The 24592-nt window shown below is 34.6% G+C and overlaps 1 protein-coding gene across 5 annotated transcripts in view; it reads left to right on the top strand.

Annotated features, from left to right (window-relative positions):
* CSMD1 (CUB and Sushi multiple domains 1) overlaps positions 1-24592 on the top strand; it is a 1148093-nt gene that overhangs the window by 912241 nt on the left and 211260 nt on the right. For all 5 annotated transcript variants that reach the window (XM_040551456.1, XM_040551454.1, XM_040551453.1 and 2 more), the window contains 3 exons: positions 14703-14894; positions 17293-17419; positions 19588-19790. In XM_040551456.1, coding sequence (XP_040407390.1) covers positions 14703-14894; positions 17293-17419; positions 19588-19790 — 522 coding nt within the window. The remainder of the gene's footprint in view (positions 1-14702; positions 14895-17292; positions 17420-19587; positions 19791-24592) is intronic.

Here is a 24592-nt window from a genome sequence, read left to right as displayed (position 1 = left end):
ATGATTTCATCCACCCATGTCCTCAGAAAGTATCCCTGAGCTGTGATGTGTAAGTAACATTACCACTATGTAGAAGTGGTATTTGGACTCTCCACAGACCTGAGGGCTTTTACCAAGTTCTGTGGGTTGGCAGTTGCCTGTCTGAGATAACATGAAGTTGCTGTCTGTTCTTATCCATACATCTACTCTAAGGAGCAGCATATCTACCTCTCTATGGCAATTTCATGGTTCCTCAGTCCTGTGCAGAATATAATAGAAGCAAAAACTTCACTTATCTGCAAAATAAGCCTTGGAGTCCACTGAGCTGAGCCAGTGGAAGGGTCCATCTGGCCCAGGAATACTGACAGATATTATCTTTAGGAACATGCCTGGCTGCACTGGGCCACTCAGCAGTATGATCTACCTCACAGCAGACTTCTGCGTGCATAAGATACATGCAGAACTAGTTACAGACTTTATGGTGAAGTCTGACAACCATTCAGAGATTTGTGGTATACTCTGGAGCTAGATTTTAACTTTCTGAAGGTCTTTCACTTTTCTGTTCCCCATTCCCTTGTTTGGATTAAAAATGAAGTTCTGTGTTAATTCCTGAGCATTTGTCAGGAGGATTTGTATCCTTCTTATGAGGTGAAATTAGATGTTTTCCTGCAATTCAGTGCTACTGTGGAAATGAGGGCTGGAAAAATTCTCAGCAGGGATTTGTCTTCAGAGAAAAACATTTGGAGTGAATGCTATGTACATCCAGATCTTAACTTAACGTTACTTTCCATCAGTTTTGAATCCATGACCATTTCTCTCACTGAAAACAGAATTCTGGGTGGATGTCATATCTGCCAAAAGAGTGTGCAAAATTCAGGCGCTTAAGCTGTGCTCAATTCCATGGGATTTGCATCAGATTGCATGTAGTTTCCCTAAAGGAAAACAGATTTAGGACTGTGCATGGATAGATTTTTTTTAATGATTTTTTAATGTTTTATTTGCATTTATAATCCTCTGTATTTAACTTGTATCCCTAACATTTCTACAGTATTCTTTTTATTTTTCTGAAGATAGACTTTTCAGATTGAAAAGTGAAATTGTGGAATATGTGTCTCACATGATGCACTGGATTGGCATTCATACAATTCTGTTACTGCTAAAGGCTTCATTCTTATTTTCAGTTTAAATTCTGCATTATAAATGTTAGCTATTCCTTCATCTTGCAAGGGACAGTGAAAGTTGAAACATGGAAGGTGAATCTGAATTAGCATAATCTAAATTTATATAAATGTTTTAAATCTGTAAATTAATTTAACAGAATCCTGAACTGAAATTTAATTCAGTTCATTTCCTATTCTACAGTAATTGAAAATGTTAAAAGACTGTCCGTGAAAACAGTGTTCTGAAACTGCAAACTCAGTCAATTATCCTTGCATGCAAACAGGCTCAGATTCAGAAATATAGTGGCTTTGCCTCAGGCTGGATTGTGTCTGCTGAGCAGAACAATCCAGTAATGAAAAGAAGCTCTTTAGTTTCCTTTCAGTAACTAATCGGTGTATAAGATCTCTTCCAAAAAGAATTCATACACTGCACTAAAAACATAAGATAAAATTAAATGAAACGAACAAAAGCTAAAAAATAACTAAACGAACAAATCTCAGCCTGTACATATATTACACAAGCAATTTTGAGCATCACAGTTACGTGACTAACCCCAAATTATTGTAAGCTGTATTGCATGCATAGAAAAAACTATTTGAAAAGAAAGTTAGTTTCATAATCAAGAGAAAAAAGAAAAAAGATAAATTCTAAAAAAAAGGTTCAATTTAAACTTTAATTTACTCATGCAATTGAACTATGATAGCCTCTTTAATAACACAAATGCTTATATTGTCATTATTTACCTTTTTACTTATTTATTATTTTTTCCTGAAGGACACCTGCCTTTTGCTTCCAGTTTGTTCAATACTGACATAAACCAGCCACATTCTCAAAGCCATGTTTTTCCTGTGCACTGAATAATATATCTGTTCAGATGAACATAATAAAGGGACATTTTTAAAAAATTATACTCCATGAAAATCCAAAGGTTTCATAAGATGAGCACAAATTTGCATTCATTCAGTTTTAAAGCATACAGTAAAATTATGAAGTAATCATTCAAGATTTTCAGTCCAGAATTCTTTTCTAGGGTTTTCTATTGTGATGAATTTCAAAGCATTATTGACTTTACTTACTTTTGTTTTATTTCTTTTTTCTTTGTTCCAAAATATTTTTCTTTAATTAGCACTTGTGGACTTTAATTAGCAGTCCTGGACTGGGTTAGAGATTAATAGTTTGTCCATCTGTATCAGGTTTGACTGGGCTGGAGTTTTGTTTTTTTTTTTTTTTTTTTTTTGTAGTAGCCCACATGGTGCTGCTGTGCGGTAGATTTTTGGCTAGAACAGTGCTAATAACACGAGTGTTTTGGCTGTTGTTGAACAATGCTTGCACACTATCAAAACCTTCTCAGCAAGTAGGCTGGGGTGGGCAAGATACTGGGAATTGACACAGCCAGGGCAGGTGGCATGAATTGAGCACAGAGGTACTCCATATCATGTAATGTCATGCTCAGCAGTAACACTGGGGGACAGTTTTTCCAAAGTAGCCATTGCTGGGGAATGACTGAGCAGTGGTTTGCTGGAGGTGTTTCCCTTTACTTGCTTTCCTTGCCTTGCTTTCCTTGGCACGCCTTGCCTTGCCTTCCCTTGAAGGAAAGGAGGAGAGCATGACAAGCTGCCCAAGAAACATGGCAAGCTTATGAAGTGATAAACTGTGACTGTTGGTAAGAAGAAGGTTGGAAAGCAACTGGGAACAGGAGACATAACAACAAGTAGAACAGGACTGATGATGTGATAGGAGTACAGGCAGAATAGTCCATGATTATTAAAGTGGGTTCTCCAAAAAACTTGATGTGAAAGCCAATTTTGAATTAAAATAAGTATATTGTAAATATACATACACAGCATGAATAATCTATTAAAATAAAATAATAAAAAAAAGCTTTCTGAACATCTCAAAAGAAAAACATTTTATTTCGTACCCAACAATTATGTGTTATCATCATTAAATCACTGTATTACCCTTCTGTGCATAGAATTAGAAAGAAGAAGGTTATTAACTGTTTCTCGTTTTCAATTAAGGGAAAAAGAGATTTGGTGTGAGGTGTATTAGAACATGTAAAAAATATAATTTGATAAAGGTTGTTTTGGTTGGTTTTGATAATTGCCAGTTGTAACCCATCGAAGGACTCCTCACTTTTCTTTGTATGGGCCAGATTCTCATCTGATCTAAAACCACTAGGTTTTCCTGCTGTAATTCATATCTATTATCAATAAAAGAGCTGCTTTTTAAAATTTTGTTGTGCTTTGAAGGTGAAAAAAAAAATGAGATGGTTCAGCAGAGATCACCATAGAAGTCCATATGCATGTGTTGTTTTACATTTATATTCAAATCATATCTTTAGGATATGAAATTAAGATTTTCAGTAATGTTAATTCAGATAGGCTTCTAAGGAATATTTGGTTTTGGTCTGCTGTTGTACGCATCCTAGCTTTAGCACGTGATTGAAATTTGCAAGCAGGTTTCAACTAAATTCACAATCCCAGAAGTGCTGTCCTAAAGATTATATTACTTTCATATTACAAAGGTGATCATATTTCAAGCATTATTTCTGAGAGCTTAATGGGAACATACATTTTCAATGAATTCTTCAGTGAAGTGTCTTGAAGGACAGAAGTTTTTTACCTTTTTTAAACCCTCAAACTGAACTTTTTCTCTCATTTTTTTTCTAATCTATTTCTATGAAGCCATTATACGTAGACTTTGCCATTACATTTATGTGCACTTGGATTTACTGTTTTTAGCTGGGATTTGTTCCAAAAGTTTTCACTTTTCCTCTGCTTTTAACAGAAGGACTGTTGGCTTGTAGTGTTGAATGCCCTTCAGCATCACATAGGACTTACCCTAGAAATCATTTTCTGTTGGAGGCTCTTTTCCAAGTTTCACATGAATAGAAAGTAGTATTCCTGTCATACATTTTCAGTTTAGAATTCTGGTTTCAGCCCTCTCTCATTTGGGAAAGATAAGCTGCAGTTAATGAATATGACAAAAGGGTAACCCCTGCCATTATTATCATCCAGACAATTGTGTTACTGATAAGCAGTTCCTTGAGTCAGGTAGTTGATCTGAATTTAGGATGATTACCTTTCTTGCAACCTCTTCGTGCTGCAATTCAAATGTAAAGTTGTAGGATCTTTTTGGTGCCTCATTGTTCATTCTAATTAGAAAATCTAAGCAACACAACTGTAAACATATCATACTGTTGCATACTTCTCATTCTGTTAGACAGAAGCAACGCTGATATGTGTTAATTCTATCAATTTATTTTATTTTGAAATTGAATGGTTTATAAAAAACATAAGGAAAAAAATCAGCTTCAGGAAAAAAAATAAAAAAAAATCACAGAATCATAGAATATCCTGAGTTGGAAGGGACCCATAAGGATCATCAAGTCCAACTCCTGGCACCGCACACGTCTACCCAAAATTTTAGATCATGTGACTACGTGCACAGCCCAAGCGCCTCTTAAATTCAGACAGGCTTGGTGCAGTGACTAGTTCACTGGGGAGCCTGTTCCAGTGTGCGACCACCCTCTCGGTGAAGAACCTCTTCCTGATGTCCAGCCTAAACCTCCCTTGCCTCAGCTTAACACCGTTCCTGCGGGTCCTACCACTGGTGATTACGGAGAATAGGTCAGCGCCTGCCTCTCCACTCCCCCTTGCGAGGAAGTTGTAGACTGCGATGAGGTCCCCCTTCAGTCTCCTCTTCTCCAGCCTGAACAGGCAAAAAAAAAAAAAAAATTAACCAGAATTTACTTGTAAGGATTTTAACAGCTCAGACATAGGAATATGAATGTTTTCTCCCTTCTCTTCATTATGTGAAAGAATTGTTTACAGTTCAACAGATTAAGCTTATTGCCCTACAATCTAGTTATTTTTTTTACAGCTGAAGATCAGCAATAAATAGTGAACAAATTTTTCATTAGTCAAAATAATCATTCTAATTACCTAAAAGTGTAAGAAAGTTATTTAAAAATAAAAATAAGATTATTCTTTCAAAGTTTATGCATAGTATTAAAATTACCCTGCCAAAACTATGTGTATATGATATATGAGCAGAATTAGGGATGCATATAGAAAGCAGAGAGAATAAGACTATGCAGAAGACAGGTAATTAAGGAAGATGAATGCTATAATCCTATTTATTGTTATTCCTTCCACTTCTGTAAACTTCCTAGGTGGGGAAAGTTGGTTAAGACAGTGATCACAGGTAGACAGTATTTATGTGTTTCTCATTATCTAAGGTGTTCGCCACAGTACATTAAAACCTTTATTTTCAGAAGTGTTGGGCATCAATACCACGAGCCTATATGAAGTTCACGTTGTCCCCCCGTCAATGTGTGAAAGAATGAACACAGCTGCAGATGATGGGAGTCTTCAACTTTCAGTCCTGTCTGTCACACTGTTTTTTATAAGCTTGTACAAACCTTGTATGTTTCAATCTGTCCTTTATGTTCACGGTGACTTCATTTAAGAATGAATAGTCTAGAAAAGGCTATGAGGAAAGGAATGCATTTGTAATGCCTGAAGGGTTTCACGGGTGACAAACCAAAGTACCTTACACTAAATAACACAAGAAAAAATGTCTGTGTTCATGTTATTTCTCTTTTCCTTTCTACCCCCTGGCCAAATCTCAGACCAGTGCTCTTCCTACAAGTAACCTACAGAATATTTTAAAGTACTGACTGTATCAGCCATTTCCCCACTGATTATAAATGTGGCTTAGACACGAAGTGTTCCTGAAGATCTCTCTACAGGCACTTGAAGTTAGAGTTGTTGTGAACTCAGTCTGCCGTACAAGTGTATAGAGTTAGATCGGTGTACTTGAAAAACATGGTTCTTTTCGTCTCCCTCAGACAATCTGTGTTTGAATGTAAAGTATTCAGTCACAAACACAGTGATGTTTTTTAGCCCGTCTTACAAAATTGTTACAGATCCAACAGAAAGAAGTGGATCTACTTTTGTCCTAGTCCATACTCGGTTGTCTTCCTAAGCTCTTTGAAAGTTTGTGCAAGTGTCTGATATGTCACTATAGTCACATTATCCAAACGCTTTTATTTCTATAGACTTTTCTATCATTCTAGTTAGGTAGAGATTCTATAATTGGCACGTTTTCCAGTACATAATATAGACTTTTTTTTTCTCTACAACTGTAGGTTTCAATAACACATAAATGGTTCCAAGCCAGAATGAGAACGCCAGAAACTCTCATTTTGAAGTTGCATTGATTTAATTAAATCTATTATGTTATGGATGTTTAAGATGCAACAACTGCTGAATGAGTATTTGCTGACATTTACATGCGTTTAGAAAGCCATTATGGACTGTGAACATTAACTGAAGTACCATTTCATACTTTTAATTACTCTTTGGTAGTTCAAAAATGATTCTGTGTAAAACATATAGATTGTGTTTATGAGCTTAAATTACTTGAGATTTAGATAACCCTAAAAGAGTTCTTAATCTTTCCAATGTTTTCACATTATCGTACTTTCTTAATATTAAAACATCTGTTATAACTACATTTCTATTTCCATGTATGTAATAATACATGCCCATGTATTTAGGATTTAAATAGTGATTTTGCCCTTTTTTTTTTGAGTCATCCCCAAATATTTCACCACATCTCTTTGACAGAGTGCAGATACATTATACATAATTCATGATCTCTGTCTTAGCCAGTTGAAGTGAAAAGACAGCATTACGTTTTTGCTGATTAGGGCCCACACAGTCCATACATATATAGTAATATATATACATAGTGAGTAATAGTCCATACACAGTGAGTACTATGAGAGATGATTAGACAGTATTTGGAGTCGCATCTGTTGTGCTTTTAGTCCTGTAGTGCTTAATACAGCATCTACAAAAACTTTTTTGCATTCAGAAAAATTAGCCCCTCATGGCTTCTCTTGCAGTAAGGTTTTATGGAGATTCACGGCCTTGCTGCTTTAATAGTATTTTGCCTTCTAAAACAAACAGTAATATTAATATTAGCATAAATTTACCCATATAATGTGAGAACATTCACAATGTTAATGTTATATGCTATATCGATATGCTATATATCATGTTTTCAGGACCTGTTCTAATTTATTCATTTTTTCAACATTGGTTTTCTTATCGTGCTGTTTTAGTTCTTGTTGCTATTTTTAATTGTCAAAATGTAATATTTCAATCTTCAATTTTTGCACCCCATCTTGCCCTTCATATCTTTAAACTTTCACTTATTTTCATTGTTTTGTGTTAAATGATTTATTATATACTTTCTAATACAAGATTGGTGTATTTTCAAGGCAGTAATACAAAATTTTTATATAGATGTAGATTTCATCTGTGTATTGCTTATTGAAAATGTATTAACTGTCTTGCCACTGTCTATTACCGTGGCATTCATTTAAATGATCAGGAGTAGAGATTCTTGAATCTCTTCAAAGTATTGGCTGGTAAAACAAATGGTTAGTTGTAGGGGCTTATCTTATTTTCGTGCATTGTGTTTAGATCAAATCAGATGAATGTAATGATTTCAGTATAGTCCCTAATTAATATTTAACACCAAATAGTTTAATGTTTTTGTTCTTTAAAAATTAAAAAAGTTTAACCTTTTTTAAGTTTAAAATAGCTTTTCTGAAAATATTTAGCTATTGGTTTACACAAGGAAGCCGCTGGTATGTTTTCAAACTAATAGCAACTAGTTTTATTGGTAGAGAAAGGGAGTAAAAGAATGGGTGTAAGGGTGAAAATAACTGTACTGAGTCTGAACAAGTGATTGAAGCAGAGGGGGAGGAGTACTGTACTGCACTGCTCACTAATGTAGATAGAACCACAGTACCCATCATAATGAAATGGAGTTGAAAGAAGTTTTAATTAATAGTCTACATATATTACAGACATGTCAATATTTTTTACCCTGACAATGGGTTTTTCTACATTCCTGATTACTGATATCAAATATGACAGAACATATCATGTTGGATAAACAGTGTCAGGAGGTGATAGCCAATCACTTAGATGTATTCTGGCTGTTTTGGTTTTAATTTAGGTGGTTTATATCCATTCATTTCTCTCATAATCGTATAATGAACCTCAGGAATAAGATAATTGGCAGCAATCTGCCAATCCAATAAGCCTACTCAAGACTAAGATTATTGGCAGAATTTCTCTGTCAGCTGGCTTGTTTCAATGTCAAGTAAACCTGAACGCTGTGAGTCTAGGGAACTCATGACCGTATTTCCTTCTGCAAACGTTTGCAGCATCTACTTTAACACTGAAGGTCTGTTTGCCACATTTCATCAGATTTCAGAACAATATGACAAATGACACCAGGTCATGTACAACAGCATCAGTTTTGTACCTGTTGGGAAGGGGAAGAAATTGGATGAGAAGAATTGCAAAGGCAACTTGCCTGAAAACATATGGACTACACTTGTATAGAATTATTGCAAAGAATTGGTTGTGGAAAAGTGTAGTGAACTCTTGGCCACAAGTTATAAACTGCCATCCTTACATTTTTTTCTACAGTATTTGAGGTAGCATTTTGAAAATTTGGTATGAAAGCCAGCAATTGTTATGCTGCTTAACCTTACAGGGAATAACTTATTATTCAGATACATAAAGCAATTATACTCTTCATTTTGTCATAGTGAATGTACCCAGTATTTTTTTCTAGGTGTAATATTGTGAAATCAACCCTAAAAAATCAGAGTACCACTGGACTTTTCCTGAATTAGCAATAACTAGAAGGAATTAAAATCAATATTTATTTTCCAAGGTAAATTCTATTATGAATATCCAAATAATATAAACAAAACAGCAAGTACTGGAGGGTTTAGTGTCCCAAGGATATTTACATTTTAGGTCTTATGTTTTTGCTTCCAGTTAGATATTTTTATTTGCATGTTGATTTTTTTTTCTCTATTGAGTGTGTGTGAAATAGGAAATTGAATTCTGATACCAAGGACAGTGAGTGGTTATGTTCTCTACAATCAGCTTATAAAATAACACTTTACTCCTAAACAAGTATTTGATTGGATTTGAGTAGAAAATAGACTGACAGAAATTTTTAACTCCTTTATTGATAAAAATGCTCTCACAGTCTCAAAATAAGATTTTAAAAAGCAATATATTTCTGTAAGGAACTTCATGCCCCAAGAAACATGTACAAGTTGAGAAATTCCTACGTCTACTGCTGTGTAGACAGACACAGTGTCTTTGCTAAGCTGTTTTTGCATATGTATAACTTGTGTAGGTATTCTATCATTTAGAGTTACAGAAATACCACTGACATGAGCCAGCCAAAAGCTCACCATGAGCCAGCAGTGCGCACTTGCAGCCCAGAAGGCCAACTGCATCCTGGGCTGCACCAACAGAGGAGTGGCCAGCAGGTCGAGGGAGGTGATTGTCCCGCTCTGCTCTGCCCTTGTGAGGCCCCACCTGGAGTGCTGCATCCAGGTCTGGGGCCCCCAGCACATGAAGGATGTGGGGCTGTTAGAGTGGGTCCAGAGGAGGGCAATGGAGCTAATCAGAGGGCTGGGGCACCTCTTGTATGAGGAAAGGCTGGGAGCTGGGGATGTTCAGCCTAGAGAAGAGAAGGCTCTGGAAAACCTCATTGCTGACTTTCAGTGCTTAATGGGGGCTTATAAAAAAGATGGAGAGTGACATTTTGCTCAGGCAGATAATGGTTTTAAACTAAAAGAAAGGAGATTTAGATTAAACATTAGGAAGAAATTCTTCACTCAGAGGATGGTGAGGCACTGGAACGGGTTGCCCAGAGAAGCTGTGGATGTCCCATCCCTGGAGGTGTTCAAGGCCAGGCTGGATGGGGCTTTGAGCAACCTGGTCTGGTGGGAGGTGTCCCTGCTCATGGCAGGGGGTTAGAATTGGGTGGTCTTTAAGGCTCCTTCCAACCCAAACCATTCAATGATTCTATGAAATAAAGTTTCAGCAGGTATTTGTAGAGTAAGAGGCTGTTAAAGAAGCACGATTCACCTTTGACTTGTGCTGTTGATCCATGAAAAAGTCTTTACACTTTTGGAGCGCGATGCTTTAAGAAGATCTCTAAAAGTGTGCTAGATTTAGAGAAACTTCATCTACATTTATGATACTAACATTGAAAATGTAAATGTGCAAATCTACTAGATTTTAATTAATTTTTGATCTGATTAATCTAGACCAGTCTGAGGTGAAAGAGGAAGACTCAGTACATAATTATCTAGTTTAGTCTCCCACTGTTGCACTATTAGTTTAGTTTTACATTATATAAGTTCTAGGCATATGATACTTTATTTTTTGTATATAGTTATAAACCTACACAACCATACACAAACTTCTGTAATGCAAATCAATATATTTTAGCAAGTGTGTGCTATGTTATATACGTAAGAATAGTATGATACAGGCATAATACATATTTAATATTATAGAAGTAATTTCAGTACCAAGTTAGTCAAGTTAATGCCAAAGGCTAGTAACTCATTTTTACAGGTCAAGTATTTTAGGCTTAAAATAAAAAAAAAACAGTTTTTTTTTCTTAAATGTCAAACCTCTATTTATATTTTGAATTTCTATCTTCAAAATAATATTGTTTTAGAACAGAAGTTGTTTAGTTGTTTGTTTTGTTTTGTTTTCAATGTAAATAAGTAATATCAAGGTCATTTCATTATTAATTTTGTATCATTGTATCAGATTATATTAATTCAGTTATAGTCCTCTAACATAGAAGTAAAGTGAATGTCAACCTGCAATCTATGGGGACTCATGGACTTCTTCCACAGTCTGACGATGTAATGGAGAGAAGCATGCTTATTTTCAATAGGAATAATTTTTACAGTACTGTAACTCACTTTGGAAAACTTGTAGCTATCTACAAAGCAAAGTAGGTTGAAAATTTCTATGATAATTGAATAGATAGAGGTACAATTGAGTGTTGCAATAATGTGAACTATTAATAAGCTAAATGAAAAACAGATCTTTCGTGCTACTTAGTCCAATTCCAAAGCAAGAACAGAGAAAGTGATGGCAGGCAGTCTTCTGTCAAACTGAAGCTTGGGGCAGGATTTCCTTTAACTCTTAGCAATACTGAGTTTTTTCAGGAGTCTTCAGGGATCATTATTGCAAATGAGAAAGGCACGCTACACAGGAAGCCCTTTTTCTGATGAATGAGGAGATCTAGTGCTTTTTATAAAATCATCATCCTACAGAAGCAGCACTGCAAAAAGGAGAAGAAGAAATCTGGCATCACTTCATTTATATTTACACATTTGTACAAAAATGAATGCTAAATGGAATGCATAAAATGATAGGAAGTCAGAATAAATTTATCCCAGCCTTGAGTACTTCTTCAGTAGTGAGGATGGCTATGTAGCAGACCAGAAGGACTTGTTTGTCCAGCAGTTTTTTCATTTTGCCCAAATGTGTTTACTGGTCTTTTATAAGATACTACCTCTCCCTAACAACCATTTATTCTTTGTGGTAGAAGGTAGAGAAGAATCAGTCGCTTGTGTGGCTTTCTCACTATATATCATTCATACAGAAAGTTATTTCACCACACACAAGTAGATTTTTTGATCAGGAAATCTTCTTCTGTCAATCAGAATCTTCTGTTATCAGAATCTGATAACCAAATGTCATACCTACTAAAGGATGGGAAAGGATCTAAAATCAGTGGCAGAGAAATAATGTTACATTAGCTCATGCTGTCAAATCGTCATTAAAATATCATCACATTATCTGTCAAACCACTTACATGTTCCGTTTTTTTAAATGAATGTCTTTGTATGTTTAATCAAATGATGAAATATAGCTATTTCTTATGAAGTTCAGTTCATCTGAACGACCTAATCACCTTGGCTCTTTTTATAGTGAATGAAGAGAAATAGAGCTTTTTAGAATTGCACAGTTCATCCAATCTATTTTAGGCATTTACTTTAGGATGGGATTAATCATACCCTATAAGTGACTATTAAATCTAAAAGACAACTGGTTTAGATAAGACTTTATACAATCAGTGTTGAGAGCTAGTTAAAATGAATGCCACCTCTTTTGTCTGTAAACTGAGTATGTTTGCTTGTTTCTTTTTTTTGGCAGCAAAGTGAAATTACAGGGATGTACAAATTTTCACACAGAGACAATCTTTTAGCAAGGGAATAATGCTAAATCTCTATAATCCATTTGTACTTATAAGATGTAATTTTCCTTTTATGAAAACAACCTGTGATTATGCATACTCTTTCTGACACACAGGCTACACCTCTGCAAGTAAACTAAATATTGTCAGGGCATGAGTGTGCATCAGGAAAGTGATTGTCTAGACTTATGAAATACTAGGATAAATCCTAGTGTGCTGTTAGCTTGGATCTAGCACTCTCCCAGACAATCTCAAGTACAAGGTAGCAGACACGGTGAGCTAAAGACAGCTCTCAGGAAACAGCTTGTTGATAGCCACGCCATTTTGAAAGGTAATTAACAGTGCATGGTTGTGGTCAGAGCATACTAATTTTTCTTGGTGCTTGACATTTCTTAACATTTGGGAGCAGATACAAATACAGTGTTTATGTGATGGAACAGCTTTCATTTTGGGTGGGATCCCTTTTCTCTAGATAATTAAAATTCTGAGATAGCCTACTGTATGAACAACCTAGGCTCACTTTACAGTGAAGGCTGAAAATAGTTTTTGTTGTTGTTGTTTTTCCAGAAGCTGATTGTACTGACTGATCTTAGACAACTATCTAAATAAGAGTTGGTGTTTTGAGATTCTTATTTCTCTACTATGAAAATAGCCTAAGCTAAGTAGTTCAGATTTAGTCCTCTGATCTTTAGCAGCCTGAGTTCTAACAAGTAAATCACCCCAATCTTTCTGTCCAATTTAGGAATAGAAAAGCAGTAAGGTACTTAGAAAAAAAAAAAAAAAAAAAAGAGTATTATATCCCAGTATTTTCTAGGAGTCCCCGGAAAGTTATAGACTCACCTTTATTTATAAAGGCTGGCATCAAAACCCAAATCCTACAAGATGGAAAGAGTAAAGTAGGCATGTAGGATTCTTTTATTTTGATAGGAAATTCTGTAATTCAGACAAATTATACCGAGGAGAGGAGAGGAGAGGAGAGGCAGCCTTCTCACTGCATCATGAACAAAGTCATCATTTCAGTGATATTTTTTCCCTTTCCTACACAGGAATTTCGATGCAAATTTCGATAATTTATCTGTGAGATTTACAGGGAGTGGAGAATTGCACAAATTCCACAAAGCTACAAATGATGCTAAATAGTTTGGTATCGTATATTTAGTTAAGGTAATGCATATTGAACAGAAATGTAGACAAGAAAACAGGCAATGTTTGTTTTCAGAGGACTTGGTTGTTATACAGCTTTAGTATCTGTACAGGAGGAAGAGCAAGGTATTAGACTCCTTGCCATTTTTCCAGCTGAGGCTGATCTTTTCATTTTCAGGAAAAAGGGAAAAAAAATCCTATTTTTCATGAGAAAAATAGGATACCAACTCTATTTTGTGCATTTTTTAAATTATGAAAGATTATCTATCAATAAGTTATTTACCATAAAGACATCTGATTGTCTCCTAATTAGTGAAAGACCTAATGTGAAAATGAGCTGCAAACAGCAAACTAAAAGGAACACCAGCAGCCTGATTTAGAAGTCCATAATGAAGTATGACAGCAGCTGTTCGGTAAAATAAGGACTGCAAAAGAGAAAACATTTGTAGAGTTGGAATTACTTGGGCTGGGCACATGACAATAATAAAGGAAGAATCCTAAAATCTGGCAGCAGTTGAGAAAGATGAATTTGGAACCACTTTTTATAAAGCTCCCAGAACTGGACCTCAAGGCAAAAGGAGAGCTTTGCCTTTACAAGTTAGCACTGCTGTATGGAGAAAACACAGATAAGAAAGGGTAAAACAGGGAAACAATTGTACCTGCTCAGAGTAGAACTGCTTATGCCAGGGAGCATAAAGGAAACCGTTTATCTCTTTCACATGTTAACGGCCCAAAAAGGGGAATGCTAGTCAAAAATGAGTATATTTTTTATTCATTTTCAGCAAAGGAGAAGCGGAAGCCATGGTATCTGGACACTAGGGTGGATGAAACACCCTTTGTTTTTGCTTCCTGAATTTCCACTATGGTGTGATGGATTTGGTGTGGAGATTAGATAAGGAGGAGAATCTTCTACTCAGTACCAAATACAGGGTCAATACTGCTTCCTTTCGTCTGAATAATAAATAAATAAATAAAATTTCAAGAATAAAGTGATATAAGTAATTAATTTCTCACTAATCTATTAGTGTGACAGTGTGAATAATACTGTTTCTTCAATAAAATAATGCTGCAATCAATATCATATCAATAATTAGTTCTTGGTGTTTCAATTTTCTGATTTCCCCAGTTTGTATATGATTTATCTTTGGTCACTGTGGATACATCTAATCTAAGTGAATCATGAGAACATTATTTGCATCAAGACAAGAAAGAAGGTCACTGGCATTATACTTTGTTTTATATTTGATATCTATGTGTCTTTATTTCTTCTTTTCCCTTCCCACTTCTGTTTTCAGGTTTTGACCTCGTGAAGTGTGAAGATCCTGGCATACCAAATTATGGTTACAAGATCCGAGATGAAGGACATTTCATAGACACTGTCATTTTATATAGCTGTAATCCTGGCTATACAATGCATGGAAGTGGTCTTATGACCTGCTTAAGTGGAGATCGGAGAGTCTGGGACAAACCTTTGCCTGCTTGCATAGGTAATATGGATTGTGATAGTGAAAGATTTCTGCTGTAGTTTCAGGAAAAAAAAAATCTTTCTGTACTTTATATGATAATGGTATATGCTGTATATAAGAAACCATTTACTGTGACCATCCAAGTATAACTTTTCTGGCTCTCAAATGGTGACCATTTTCTCTGAATTCTTTCTGAAAGTCTTCTAAGAGTGCATCTTTCTAAACCAGTCTGTTAACTGCACTGAATTGTTACATTTTTTTTCCCTACTGTTCTGCACAAAGGAGAACTTATCATGAAGATTCCCAAAAATTCAGCTAGGCTTCTGCGGATTATTTCATTCTCTTTATTTACTTAATAAGCTTTAGATATGTGATCTTTTCTTTTTGCAGTTTTATACCATGCTATCTGTTCTCTCTTCCTTCTCTGATTTGACTGGCTTCCTTTTCATACTTTTTCTTAAGTTGTCATGAACTTTCAAAGATCACTTTCTTACCTAGACACACTTTCTCAATGTCTTCCTGATGGTACAGATCTATTCTTTTTTGCTTGCTGAATCTTGGATCAACATTTGATATTTGCTGTTGTCTTCAGTGACTTTTACATTCATCATTGTCTTTACAATCATTGCAATCTCATTTACAAAAAAATAAATGCATATATTCAGCATAAATGCAGATATTCACCATAAATGCACATATTCAGCATATTCTACACCTAGTAATCTTCAATGATACATTGTTATATTGATCTTGGCATTCATTTTCATTTTGTAAGCCATAGCAAAGAAACAAAATGAATTCCTGGAATTCCATCTTTAGACGATTATAGGTCTTTTTTGATTGATAGTTCAATTCTATTAGTTATAATTATTTATTTTATATAGTATATTCTTTAAGATGGTGATTTTACAGTATGCCCATTTCTGCATATTGAAAACTACCTTTTTGGATTTTTTTGTCAGAATCATGTTTGAAACTTTACTTTTTTCTCCAGTGAACATAACATATCCCCCTAAAGTTCACAACATGTATTCTGTTTCTGAAAAAGTCTTAGAATTTTAAAGCAAATATGTCAATTAGTTTGAATTTAAATAAGTTTGGTTTCACTGGGTTATTCTGAGTTCTTCGGTAAATACAATAGTGTATCAATAATTTATTTATATGCAGTTATCTGTCACGGTGATTATTGCAATTCATATAATTGAAATTACCTGAAAACTTAGAGGACAGATATTTGAAGAAATAGCTTTCTGCTGTGGTTTCATAAATAATATGTAGTGATCTGAGTAACCAAAACAGCAGGATAGCTAAGTAAATCACTCACCTTGTTTCCTCTGCAGTTATTTTCCATCTGTGTAACAATTTGGTTGTCAGCAATGACTCAGTGGCATGTATTTTGTTAGGAGTTGTTGCTAATAAATTATTTGGTTCCACTGCCATGTTTGTGCCATCATCTATGTCTTACACTGTGATAGACAGCTGTGCTTGAACAGTTTCCCCCGGTAGTGTTTTTTAGTGCCATTACTTGTGAAGCAAAGCTGTTAGGGTAGCTGAGGTAGGACTTCAGGGACATTATTTAACTGTGGAGTTACTGATTCTTTTTGATTCAGTGGCACTTGACTGTTACACAGAGTTCCACTTACATTAGGGCACAACTTCATACTGGTCAGATAATGGCATGATGCTCTAAACAAGCAAAGTAAGCATCATTTGATTCTGGATTATTTGCGATGCAATAGGTCTCTACAAAAAGTTAAGACAGTAGTGATAGTAGAAATGGTTAAAACCAGACAGTTCATACTTTCAGATTATAGCTTTCTGACTTACTGTCTCACCTATGGGCACATGGCATTTCAATTTTTAAATACCTAAGGAAATTGCAAGGCAATACCTAACTGCTTTATTATTTAATTAAAGATATATAGAAATAAGTTTAAACCATTAAACTGAAAGCATTTTGATATTAGGGCAAGTGAGAAAGTGATTTTAATTACAAAATGAAAGTGTGTAAAGTCTGAATTTCAGCATTCAGTGTTACTTAGGAAAGACAAACATGTTCAATTAGATATTTCTGAGAACTCCTAACACTTTGCTGTCTTGCTGATGCTAAAATTGTGCTTTTGTAGTCTCAGTTCATATTGAAATACTCTTGTCTGTAAAACATCTTAATCACATAAGTATGATTTATTACTTTACAGCAAGTCAGGAAAGAGATTATTATATGTGCATTTTTTAACTTGTGTACGTATCCTGGTTTGTATGCAAATGTACTGGTTTATAATGTTACTTCAGAGATATTATGTTACCTGTTACCTTGTTAGAAGATGTAGAGATATGAAACAGAAAAAAAAAAAAAAAGGAAGTGCAAGTATTATGGTCTACTTAAAAGTAATAAATGCAATCCTTATTTATTTTGTAGCTGAGTGTGGTGGACGAATTCATGCTGCCACATCAGGGCGCATTTTGTCCCCAGGTTACCCAGCACCGTATGACAATAATCTTCATTGCACTTGGATTATTGAAGCAGATCCAGGAAAGACAATAAGGTACATGCTTAATTTCAGTATTTATTGTTGACTTTAGTATTTTGTAAATTATATTCTATGCCTTATATACTCACACTCTTCTACCAATTTTTTGTTTACTAACTCCTCCTTATAGTAATAAAGTTGATGCTTGTCATGCTGGCATTTATGAGTACCACTCCTCTAGGGATCCTGAGTAACTAAATTGTACAGGGGACACCTAGGCATCTGATTCTTAACTGTGAATTCCGGTAGATAGTATAGCCTATAAATCATCTGTGTTGCACTGCTATGGCTTTTTCTAACTGTAAACAAGCTAAAGTGCCAAGCTGTCAGTTGTGGTTTCAAAATTCTTCCCTTGAGTCATTGTAATACCATTTTTTTATATCTTACTGTCACATTCAATGTAACAATTTGTTGTAAATAGAATATAATTATTCAACAATTTTTTTCTTGAATAAATTACTTCAAGCAAACCTAAAGTGCCTGAGTCTCTGCCAGGAGTGCTTGGACATCAGGCATCTTGGACATTGTTGGTTATCTAGTAGGAGACTTTGTCATGGATGCTTTGATGTGATGAGGATTTGACAAGAACAGCAGCATAAGAGAAGATAAGCCCTTTGTATACAACTCTGACAGGTTTTCATCTTTTATTCCTGCTCTCTTCTATCATATTGTTATTAAAATTTATAACATTTTGAAGTATACAAGTATCATATTTTCCCCATAATCAGTTGAAGTAAGACCATCAACGTCTCAGAAGACTTTGAGAATAATCAAATTTAAGAGAAATAACGAGGCTTTAAAAAGAAATTTGCACAGGACTGAGAGAATACTTAATACATAAGGACTGGTAGATTTCTCCACATGGACTAGGCAGCATAACAGAAAAAAGAAGAAATAAGAAAGTTACAAAAGGGAAGAACAAATGATGACTAATGAACACAATAAAAGTACATGCTAAGAACTGCAGAGACATGCCAAGAATCTACATTTTTATTTCTGTAATAATTTATGGAAAACTAATGGAAAGATTCAAGAACTCAGGCAAAAGGAAAGAGGTAATACAAGAACTTTTAAAACAGTTTTCCTCATCAGTTTATATTGACAAGAAAGATTGTTATACTCTGCAGTTGACACGTAGCTGAATCACTCAAAGTGGAAGGAATATGAATATTTAAAGATTCTTTCAGCTCAGTTTTCCTGTAGTAGCACACATTCAAAACTTTGAAATGTCAGATTCTTTTAATATTCAAGCTGATTTGTCCATTGCTAACAGAAAGTTGCAATTAAAACAAGAATGTAACAAAACAAAAAAAATCTAATCAATATAATTTTAATTGCTGTCATTAAAAAAAGATTCTTGATACTAATATAATTAATGATATATAACTGAGATGTATTACTTGAGCAGATCAGCTATTTTGTGAAAAAAGTTAACAAATAGTAAGCTATTTCATTATTTATTTTATGTGGACAAATGTAATTCAGAAATATCGACACGTGAGTATTTAAAGTAAAAAAGGAGTTTTTATATTTAGCTATTCGATTTCTTCAATGTTAAAAATATACAGTCAGAACTTGAAGTCAATGTACAGGTTTTGACTAATAACATAGCATTCCTGAACATCTTTCTAAATCTAATATTTCATCTGGAGATAAATAAAAATTGGAGTATTCCAATATAGTAATTTAATGTTTTACGAATGTTGGCATAAGCCAAAGATGGATTAATACATTTTTTACTTTTTGTAAAGAAAAACAAATGCCATACTGACTGAGTTTCCTATGCTATGTCCAGTAGCTACTGCTTTTTCCAGTTGCATGTAATACAGTTCAATCTGTGTTCTTGGTATCCTCAATTGAATAAATAAAGGAAATCTTTGATGAAATTATAGTTCTTATCCTTTAAAATATCTATGATAAAAAGAGGTTAATTTATAGAACAAGTACTGTATCATAGTGGTGTTTTTTGTAATTAAAGCATTTATAGGACAGAACAGTATCTCTCTTATGAGATAGCTAACTCAACAGGAAAAATGGATAACGCTTCAGGACAACCAAGCCTTTTTGAGTCCTGAAACAGAAACAGCATTTCAAAACTAAGAACAGCTTGGAAATGATTGCTTGGAGTTTTGTGTAATTGTGTTTAATCAGTAATGTATAGGGCTTTTACTTTTTCTTTGCAGCCTGCATTTTATCGTTTTTGACACTGAGGTTGCTCATGATATCTTGAAGGTGTGGGATGGGCCCATTGAAAGCAGCATATTGCTTAAAGAATGGAGTGGCTCAGCCCTTCCAGAGGATATTCACAGCACTTTCAACTCATTGACATTACAGTTTGACAGTGACTTCTTCATCAGCAAATCAGGCTTCTCCATTCAGTTTTCAAGTACGTAAATATTTTTGTATCTCAAATGCAGTATTATATGCAATATTTACATATATTATTCTTATCTTTGTGAATTGTTTCTCATTTTACAACTTCCTCTGTCTTTAGCAAAAGATTATATTATTTTAATCTATACACTTATGCAGATAGCTACAACTAGGGTGAATTGTTTGGACTTGCTTTGTGTCAGTATGTTTTCTTATTCCTTGTTATGTATAGCAAAACCATGTCCAGTATTATCTAATCAACGTTGTCTAACAAGTTAAAATGGGTTTGTATATGCATGAGTTTCCTTCAGGGCTTTTAAGTGTTCCCACCAGTGCTACCTAATAACATCTTACATTATTTAGTGTTCATATTTTCTGTTTATTTTTCTTTTTTCACTCACACCATCTAATACATCATTTTATGACCTTAACCACTGTTTATGTGAACAATTACACCGAATAATAATATATATATAAATATACTGAAATATATATATATATATAAAAATATTATATGGAACTAATCATACACATATTCAGGGCTAAAGTAATAGTCCCCATGTATGCAGTATAATAAGATCAATATTGTAAAACTGAGTATGTGTGTTCAGTCACATGATCCTGTGACTGAAGTGTTAAACACTGAGGGCAGGACTGCAAGGAGACCATCGTACCATTGTATTGTTGTGCCATTGTACCGTTGTCTTTGACTCAGTCATTGAATCCTTATATGTCTAGCTCTAAAGTACATAAGGTATATCTGCTCCTGAACATACAAAAAGTATGAATTAATACAACGTAAGAGAGCAGGAGTATTATTTAAAACCTTCTCTGTAAGTGATGTCATTCAGAAGTAAGGGGCACTAATAAGCTTCCAGTCATTATTTCTGCATAAGAAAATTTGCTTCCAGAGTTTACTAGAATCTTAATAATGCATGTGAAACTTCCCAGTTTACTTTATTTTTTCTAAATGTTGTGTCCCAAACCATAGACAGTTTCACCCTAAGATACCTAGTTAAAAGTATACAAAATGAGTTAAATGAAAAGAGGAGAATAAATGTTTCTAAAATTTCTGACCTGTGTGCTACACAATGTGCTGCTTTCCATGTTGTTTGAAAAAGTTAAATTTTACATTTATGGAAATTAAGTTTTTGTTTTTGTTTTTTTTTTTTTTACTCTGTTAGAGTTAGCAAACACCTTACATCAAAGATATCTATAATTTTATGCATAAATTTTGAAAGGAGGAAAATATTTAAGCTGTTAGATTTGCCAACAAGTTAGTATGTATTCTTTGACCTTCAATGATACTTATAGTAAATAAGAAACAATTTAATGCCTTAAGGGTGAAGAAGTGATTTGGTCATGTTAGCAGACCTGATGGATGCACTCGGTGATTATGCTGGCAATTGCAGTGTATGTCTTACCGGAATTAATTGGAGTTAGTGGTGAAGAACTGAATGTCTCAGCTCAAGTAAAGGGAAAATGATATTAAAGTTTCATTCACCCTGCTTGGCAAGCAGAATGTTTTTCTTATTTTTTTGATTGTGTAGAGTAAAAAATAGGATTTAAGGAATATGTTAAAGTCAATGTTAAATTATTTAATCTAAAAATGAGGACTTACTTTATTTAGTCTCCTTGAGGCAATAAGAACACTACTGTGGCCTTGATCTGTAAAGGATTTGAACTGATTAAACTACGGATATGTAGGATCTTTGCATGCTTTAGTATTCATGTGTTCAAACTGTATGTCAGTTTATAGCAAAGCTGCAAAGAATGTTGAAAATTTACTTCTTTAGTAGGTTCTAACTGAATGAATAAAAAACTCTTAAGTTGCTTAAACTTCTCTGGTAATAGCAGATGATGTAGATGTTTCACTACAAGTCTATGAAGGTAACTGCTCAAGTTTTGAGTCTCTGTGTCTGTCACTTGATAGATTTTCAGGTGATGCTTTTATTAATGAGTATACTGTATTTAAACATGAATTACAAACCAAGAAGTGAACTTCAGATGCAGAATTGCACAGGCTTGGAAAACCTTCAAGAATCTGGAATTCTGACACATGAAACTTCGGTATGGCATGTTAAGTGGCATGCATCTGTTATGCAATTCGAATGAGTGTCTATGCCAATGAACATCCACTTACAGCATCCCAGGGAGGATATACCTCTAAGAGTATCAGGCCAAATGAACAGTTTAAAATCAAAGCATAGAAGTGCTAGCCTCCAGTTGAGGATTCGTTTTGCAGCACTGCGATGGTGCTCATTATCTGCTTTCTATACTTTGCAGCAAGAATGCTGTTGTTGCATTTGTCTAAAAAAGATGCACTGTTAAAGTATAGTTTGAGGTAGATCAGAAAACAATCACCTATGAATTACTTACTCTTGATTGTGTATGTACTTAGATGTGTTTTTAATGGAAAAACGTAAATGGCTGAAGCTCGTAAAACATTTGAACACTATTAAAAGTGCCTTGTCTCGCCCAATCAGCTCAGCATGCAGAGCATGAGGACATGAACTGACAAGAATGATTATGTTAATTGTAATCAGCCTAATGCTTTTCATTAAAACTTAATTACCATTTAATCATGCGTAAAAGGACCAAAAAATGGAGTTCACTGTACAAAATTGACCTTTAATCTAGGGGTTAAGTACATTTAAACTATGTATTACAAGCCAGGGATGTCAACCAACTCTTTCTTGTCATGATACAGACAGTGAACACAAGAAGGGTATAGACATACTTGGCTTCCTTTTTCCAAAGAAACACAGTTACAAGCAGCAAAACATTCCTATCTAAGTTAATCATTAAAAAGAAGTTTTCTAACCTGGCTTGATTTTGTCCTAAGTGTCTAAGGTAAATGCAGTAAACTTCCTTTTGAAATTTCCTTTTTTTTTTTTTTTTCTTTCATCAGCTGTAAGTCTAGTTACAGTAATGCACATTAAATTTCAAAATTCTAGACATCTAAGGGTCAATGATATGAATCCTACCATAAGGTTACAGAATCATAAAATCATAGAATATGACTTGGAAGAGACCCACAAGGATCATTGAATCCAACTACTGGCTCCACAGAGGACCATCCCAAAATCAGACCATGTGTCTGAGAGCATTGTCCAAATCCTTCTTGAACTCCAGCAGGCTCGGTGCTGTGACCACTGCCCTGGGGAGCCTGTCCCAGAGACTGACCACCCTCTCAGTGAAGAACCTTTTCCTAACACCCAGCCTGACCCTCCCCTGTCCCAGCTCCATGCTGTTTCCTCAGGTCCTAATAAAAATCACAGAATGCAATAGGTTGTGATTAATTGCCTTATCACAGGTATCTAGTTCCCTTTGAGGTGCTGTAGAATATCCTGTCTGGTGTCCATCTGCCACTCCAAAAGGTCATACACCCATAAGTCCTTGGTCATATCTTTCAGTCCTGTGCCCGTTACTTTGGATATTTTAAGGTATCTCAAATGAGACTAGCCATCTATATTGAAGCAGATCAATCTTGCTTAAACTCTAGACTTCTGAAAGCACTTGGATCCAATGCTTACACATTGCTTTTATTGACCTGGAGCTTGTTTCACTACGAACTTATTTATGTATGTAACCATACAATTTGTTTACCTGATATTAACAAGTACCAGTAGAAATAGCAGATGATCGAACTGTCAGGCAGTAATTAGTCATATTGCCATTCTTACAGGATCAGCTTTATTTTAATAATACCTAACAGCAGTTCTCCTCCAACAGCCTAACAGGGTAAACATTCCTGAATAAATCATTCTGTTAACAACACAAATAATCCTTTATGGCAATAAAAATAAAAAACGTATACCAACCAGTCAATTAAAACAGTTATTTGGAAATTGCTGTTTCTGATGTTGACACATCTACTGATATCTTTCTTCCCCTGAAAAGAGCTTAAGCAGCAGTGGTGCTAATTTTGATAGCTCCTAATAACATTGTACTTAATTTGACATCTATTTAAGCAATGATATCTGCTTACGTCCAGCTTGTAATTCCATTTGATCACTTGTCTGTTTACAAAAATCTTTATGGTAACTGTGTTATATGTCTTGAACTGTTAGGGTACTCTTCCTTTGTAAATTGTTCATTTATTGCTGAGATAAATTTTAGTTACTTCCCTAATGGTTTGAGCAACTGTATTTAAGTACAAGCATTTCAATGACAAAATTTTCATTGCTAGGGTTCATCATGAGAAGAAAAGGGGTTTAGCACAAAAAAAAAAAAAAAACATTTTAAAATAGATTTAAATGTGCATATATACTAACTAATTTTTGAGTTCAAAGAAAATAAAATGCATTTAGACATCTCTTGTTAAAGTAGTTAAGCAGTTGGACACCCTTTTAAAGTCTGTAATCTAATTGTACTCCATAGTTCAGTCTTTTGCTTTCTGTGGTGCTATAAATGTTGCATTATATGCCCACAATAACACAGTTTCATTAGCATGGAAAATAATTTGTATCCGTCATCTGATCCATAGCCTGGTAAGGCATCCTCAGCCTCATAAGAGGCAGCAGTTCTTCATTTGGTTCCTGTAGAACTATGCAGAAATGAAGCTTGTAGGTCACTTTTGTTGCCTCCTTTAAACTTGTGGGGTTTTGTACTTCAGACTTCACAAAACAGGTGGAATTAGCATCTGTGTTTCTTTTTTTGTTACGGTACTGGACAGTGCAAGACATTTACATTTAATATTGATTTGCAGTTACTAATGTGCACATTTACATATATTGCATAAGATGCTTGTTAGGGACCAAACACTATTCTTTCACCTATGGAAGTGGTTGTTAGTCTGAAATTGCTGCAAAT

Source organism: Cygnus olor, chromosome 3 (assembly GCF_009769625.2).
Source record: "Cygnus olor isolate bCygOlo1 chromosome 3, bCygOlo1.pri.v2, whole genome shotgun sequence".
NCBI classification, from domain to species: domain Eukaryota; kingdom Metazoa; phylum Chordata; class Aves; order Anseriformes; family Anatidae; genus Cygnus; species Cygnus olor.
The sequence above is the reverse complement of the archived record's forward strand: the minus strand, read 5'-3'. Positions and strand labels throughout refer to the sequence as shown.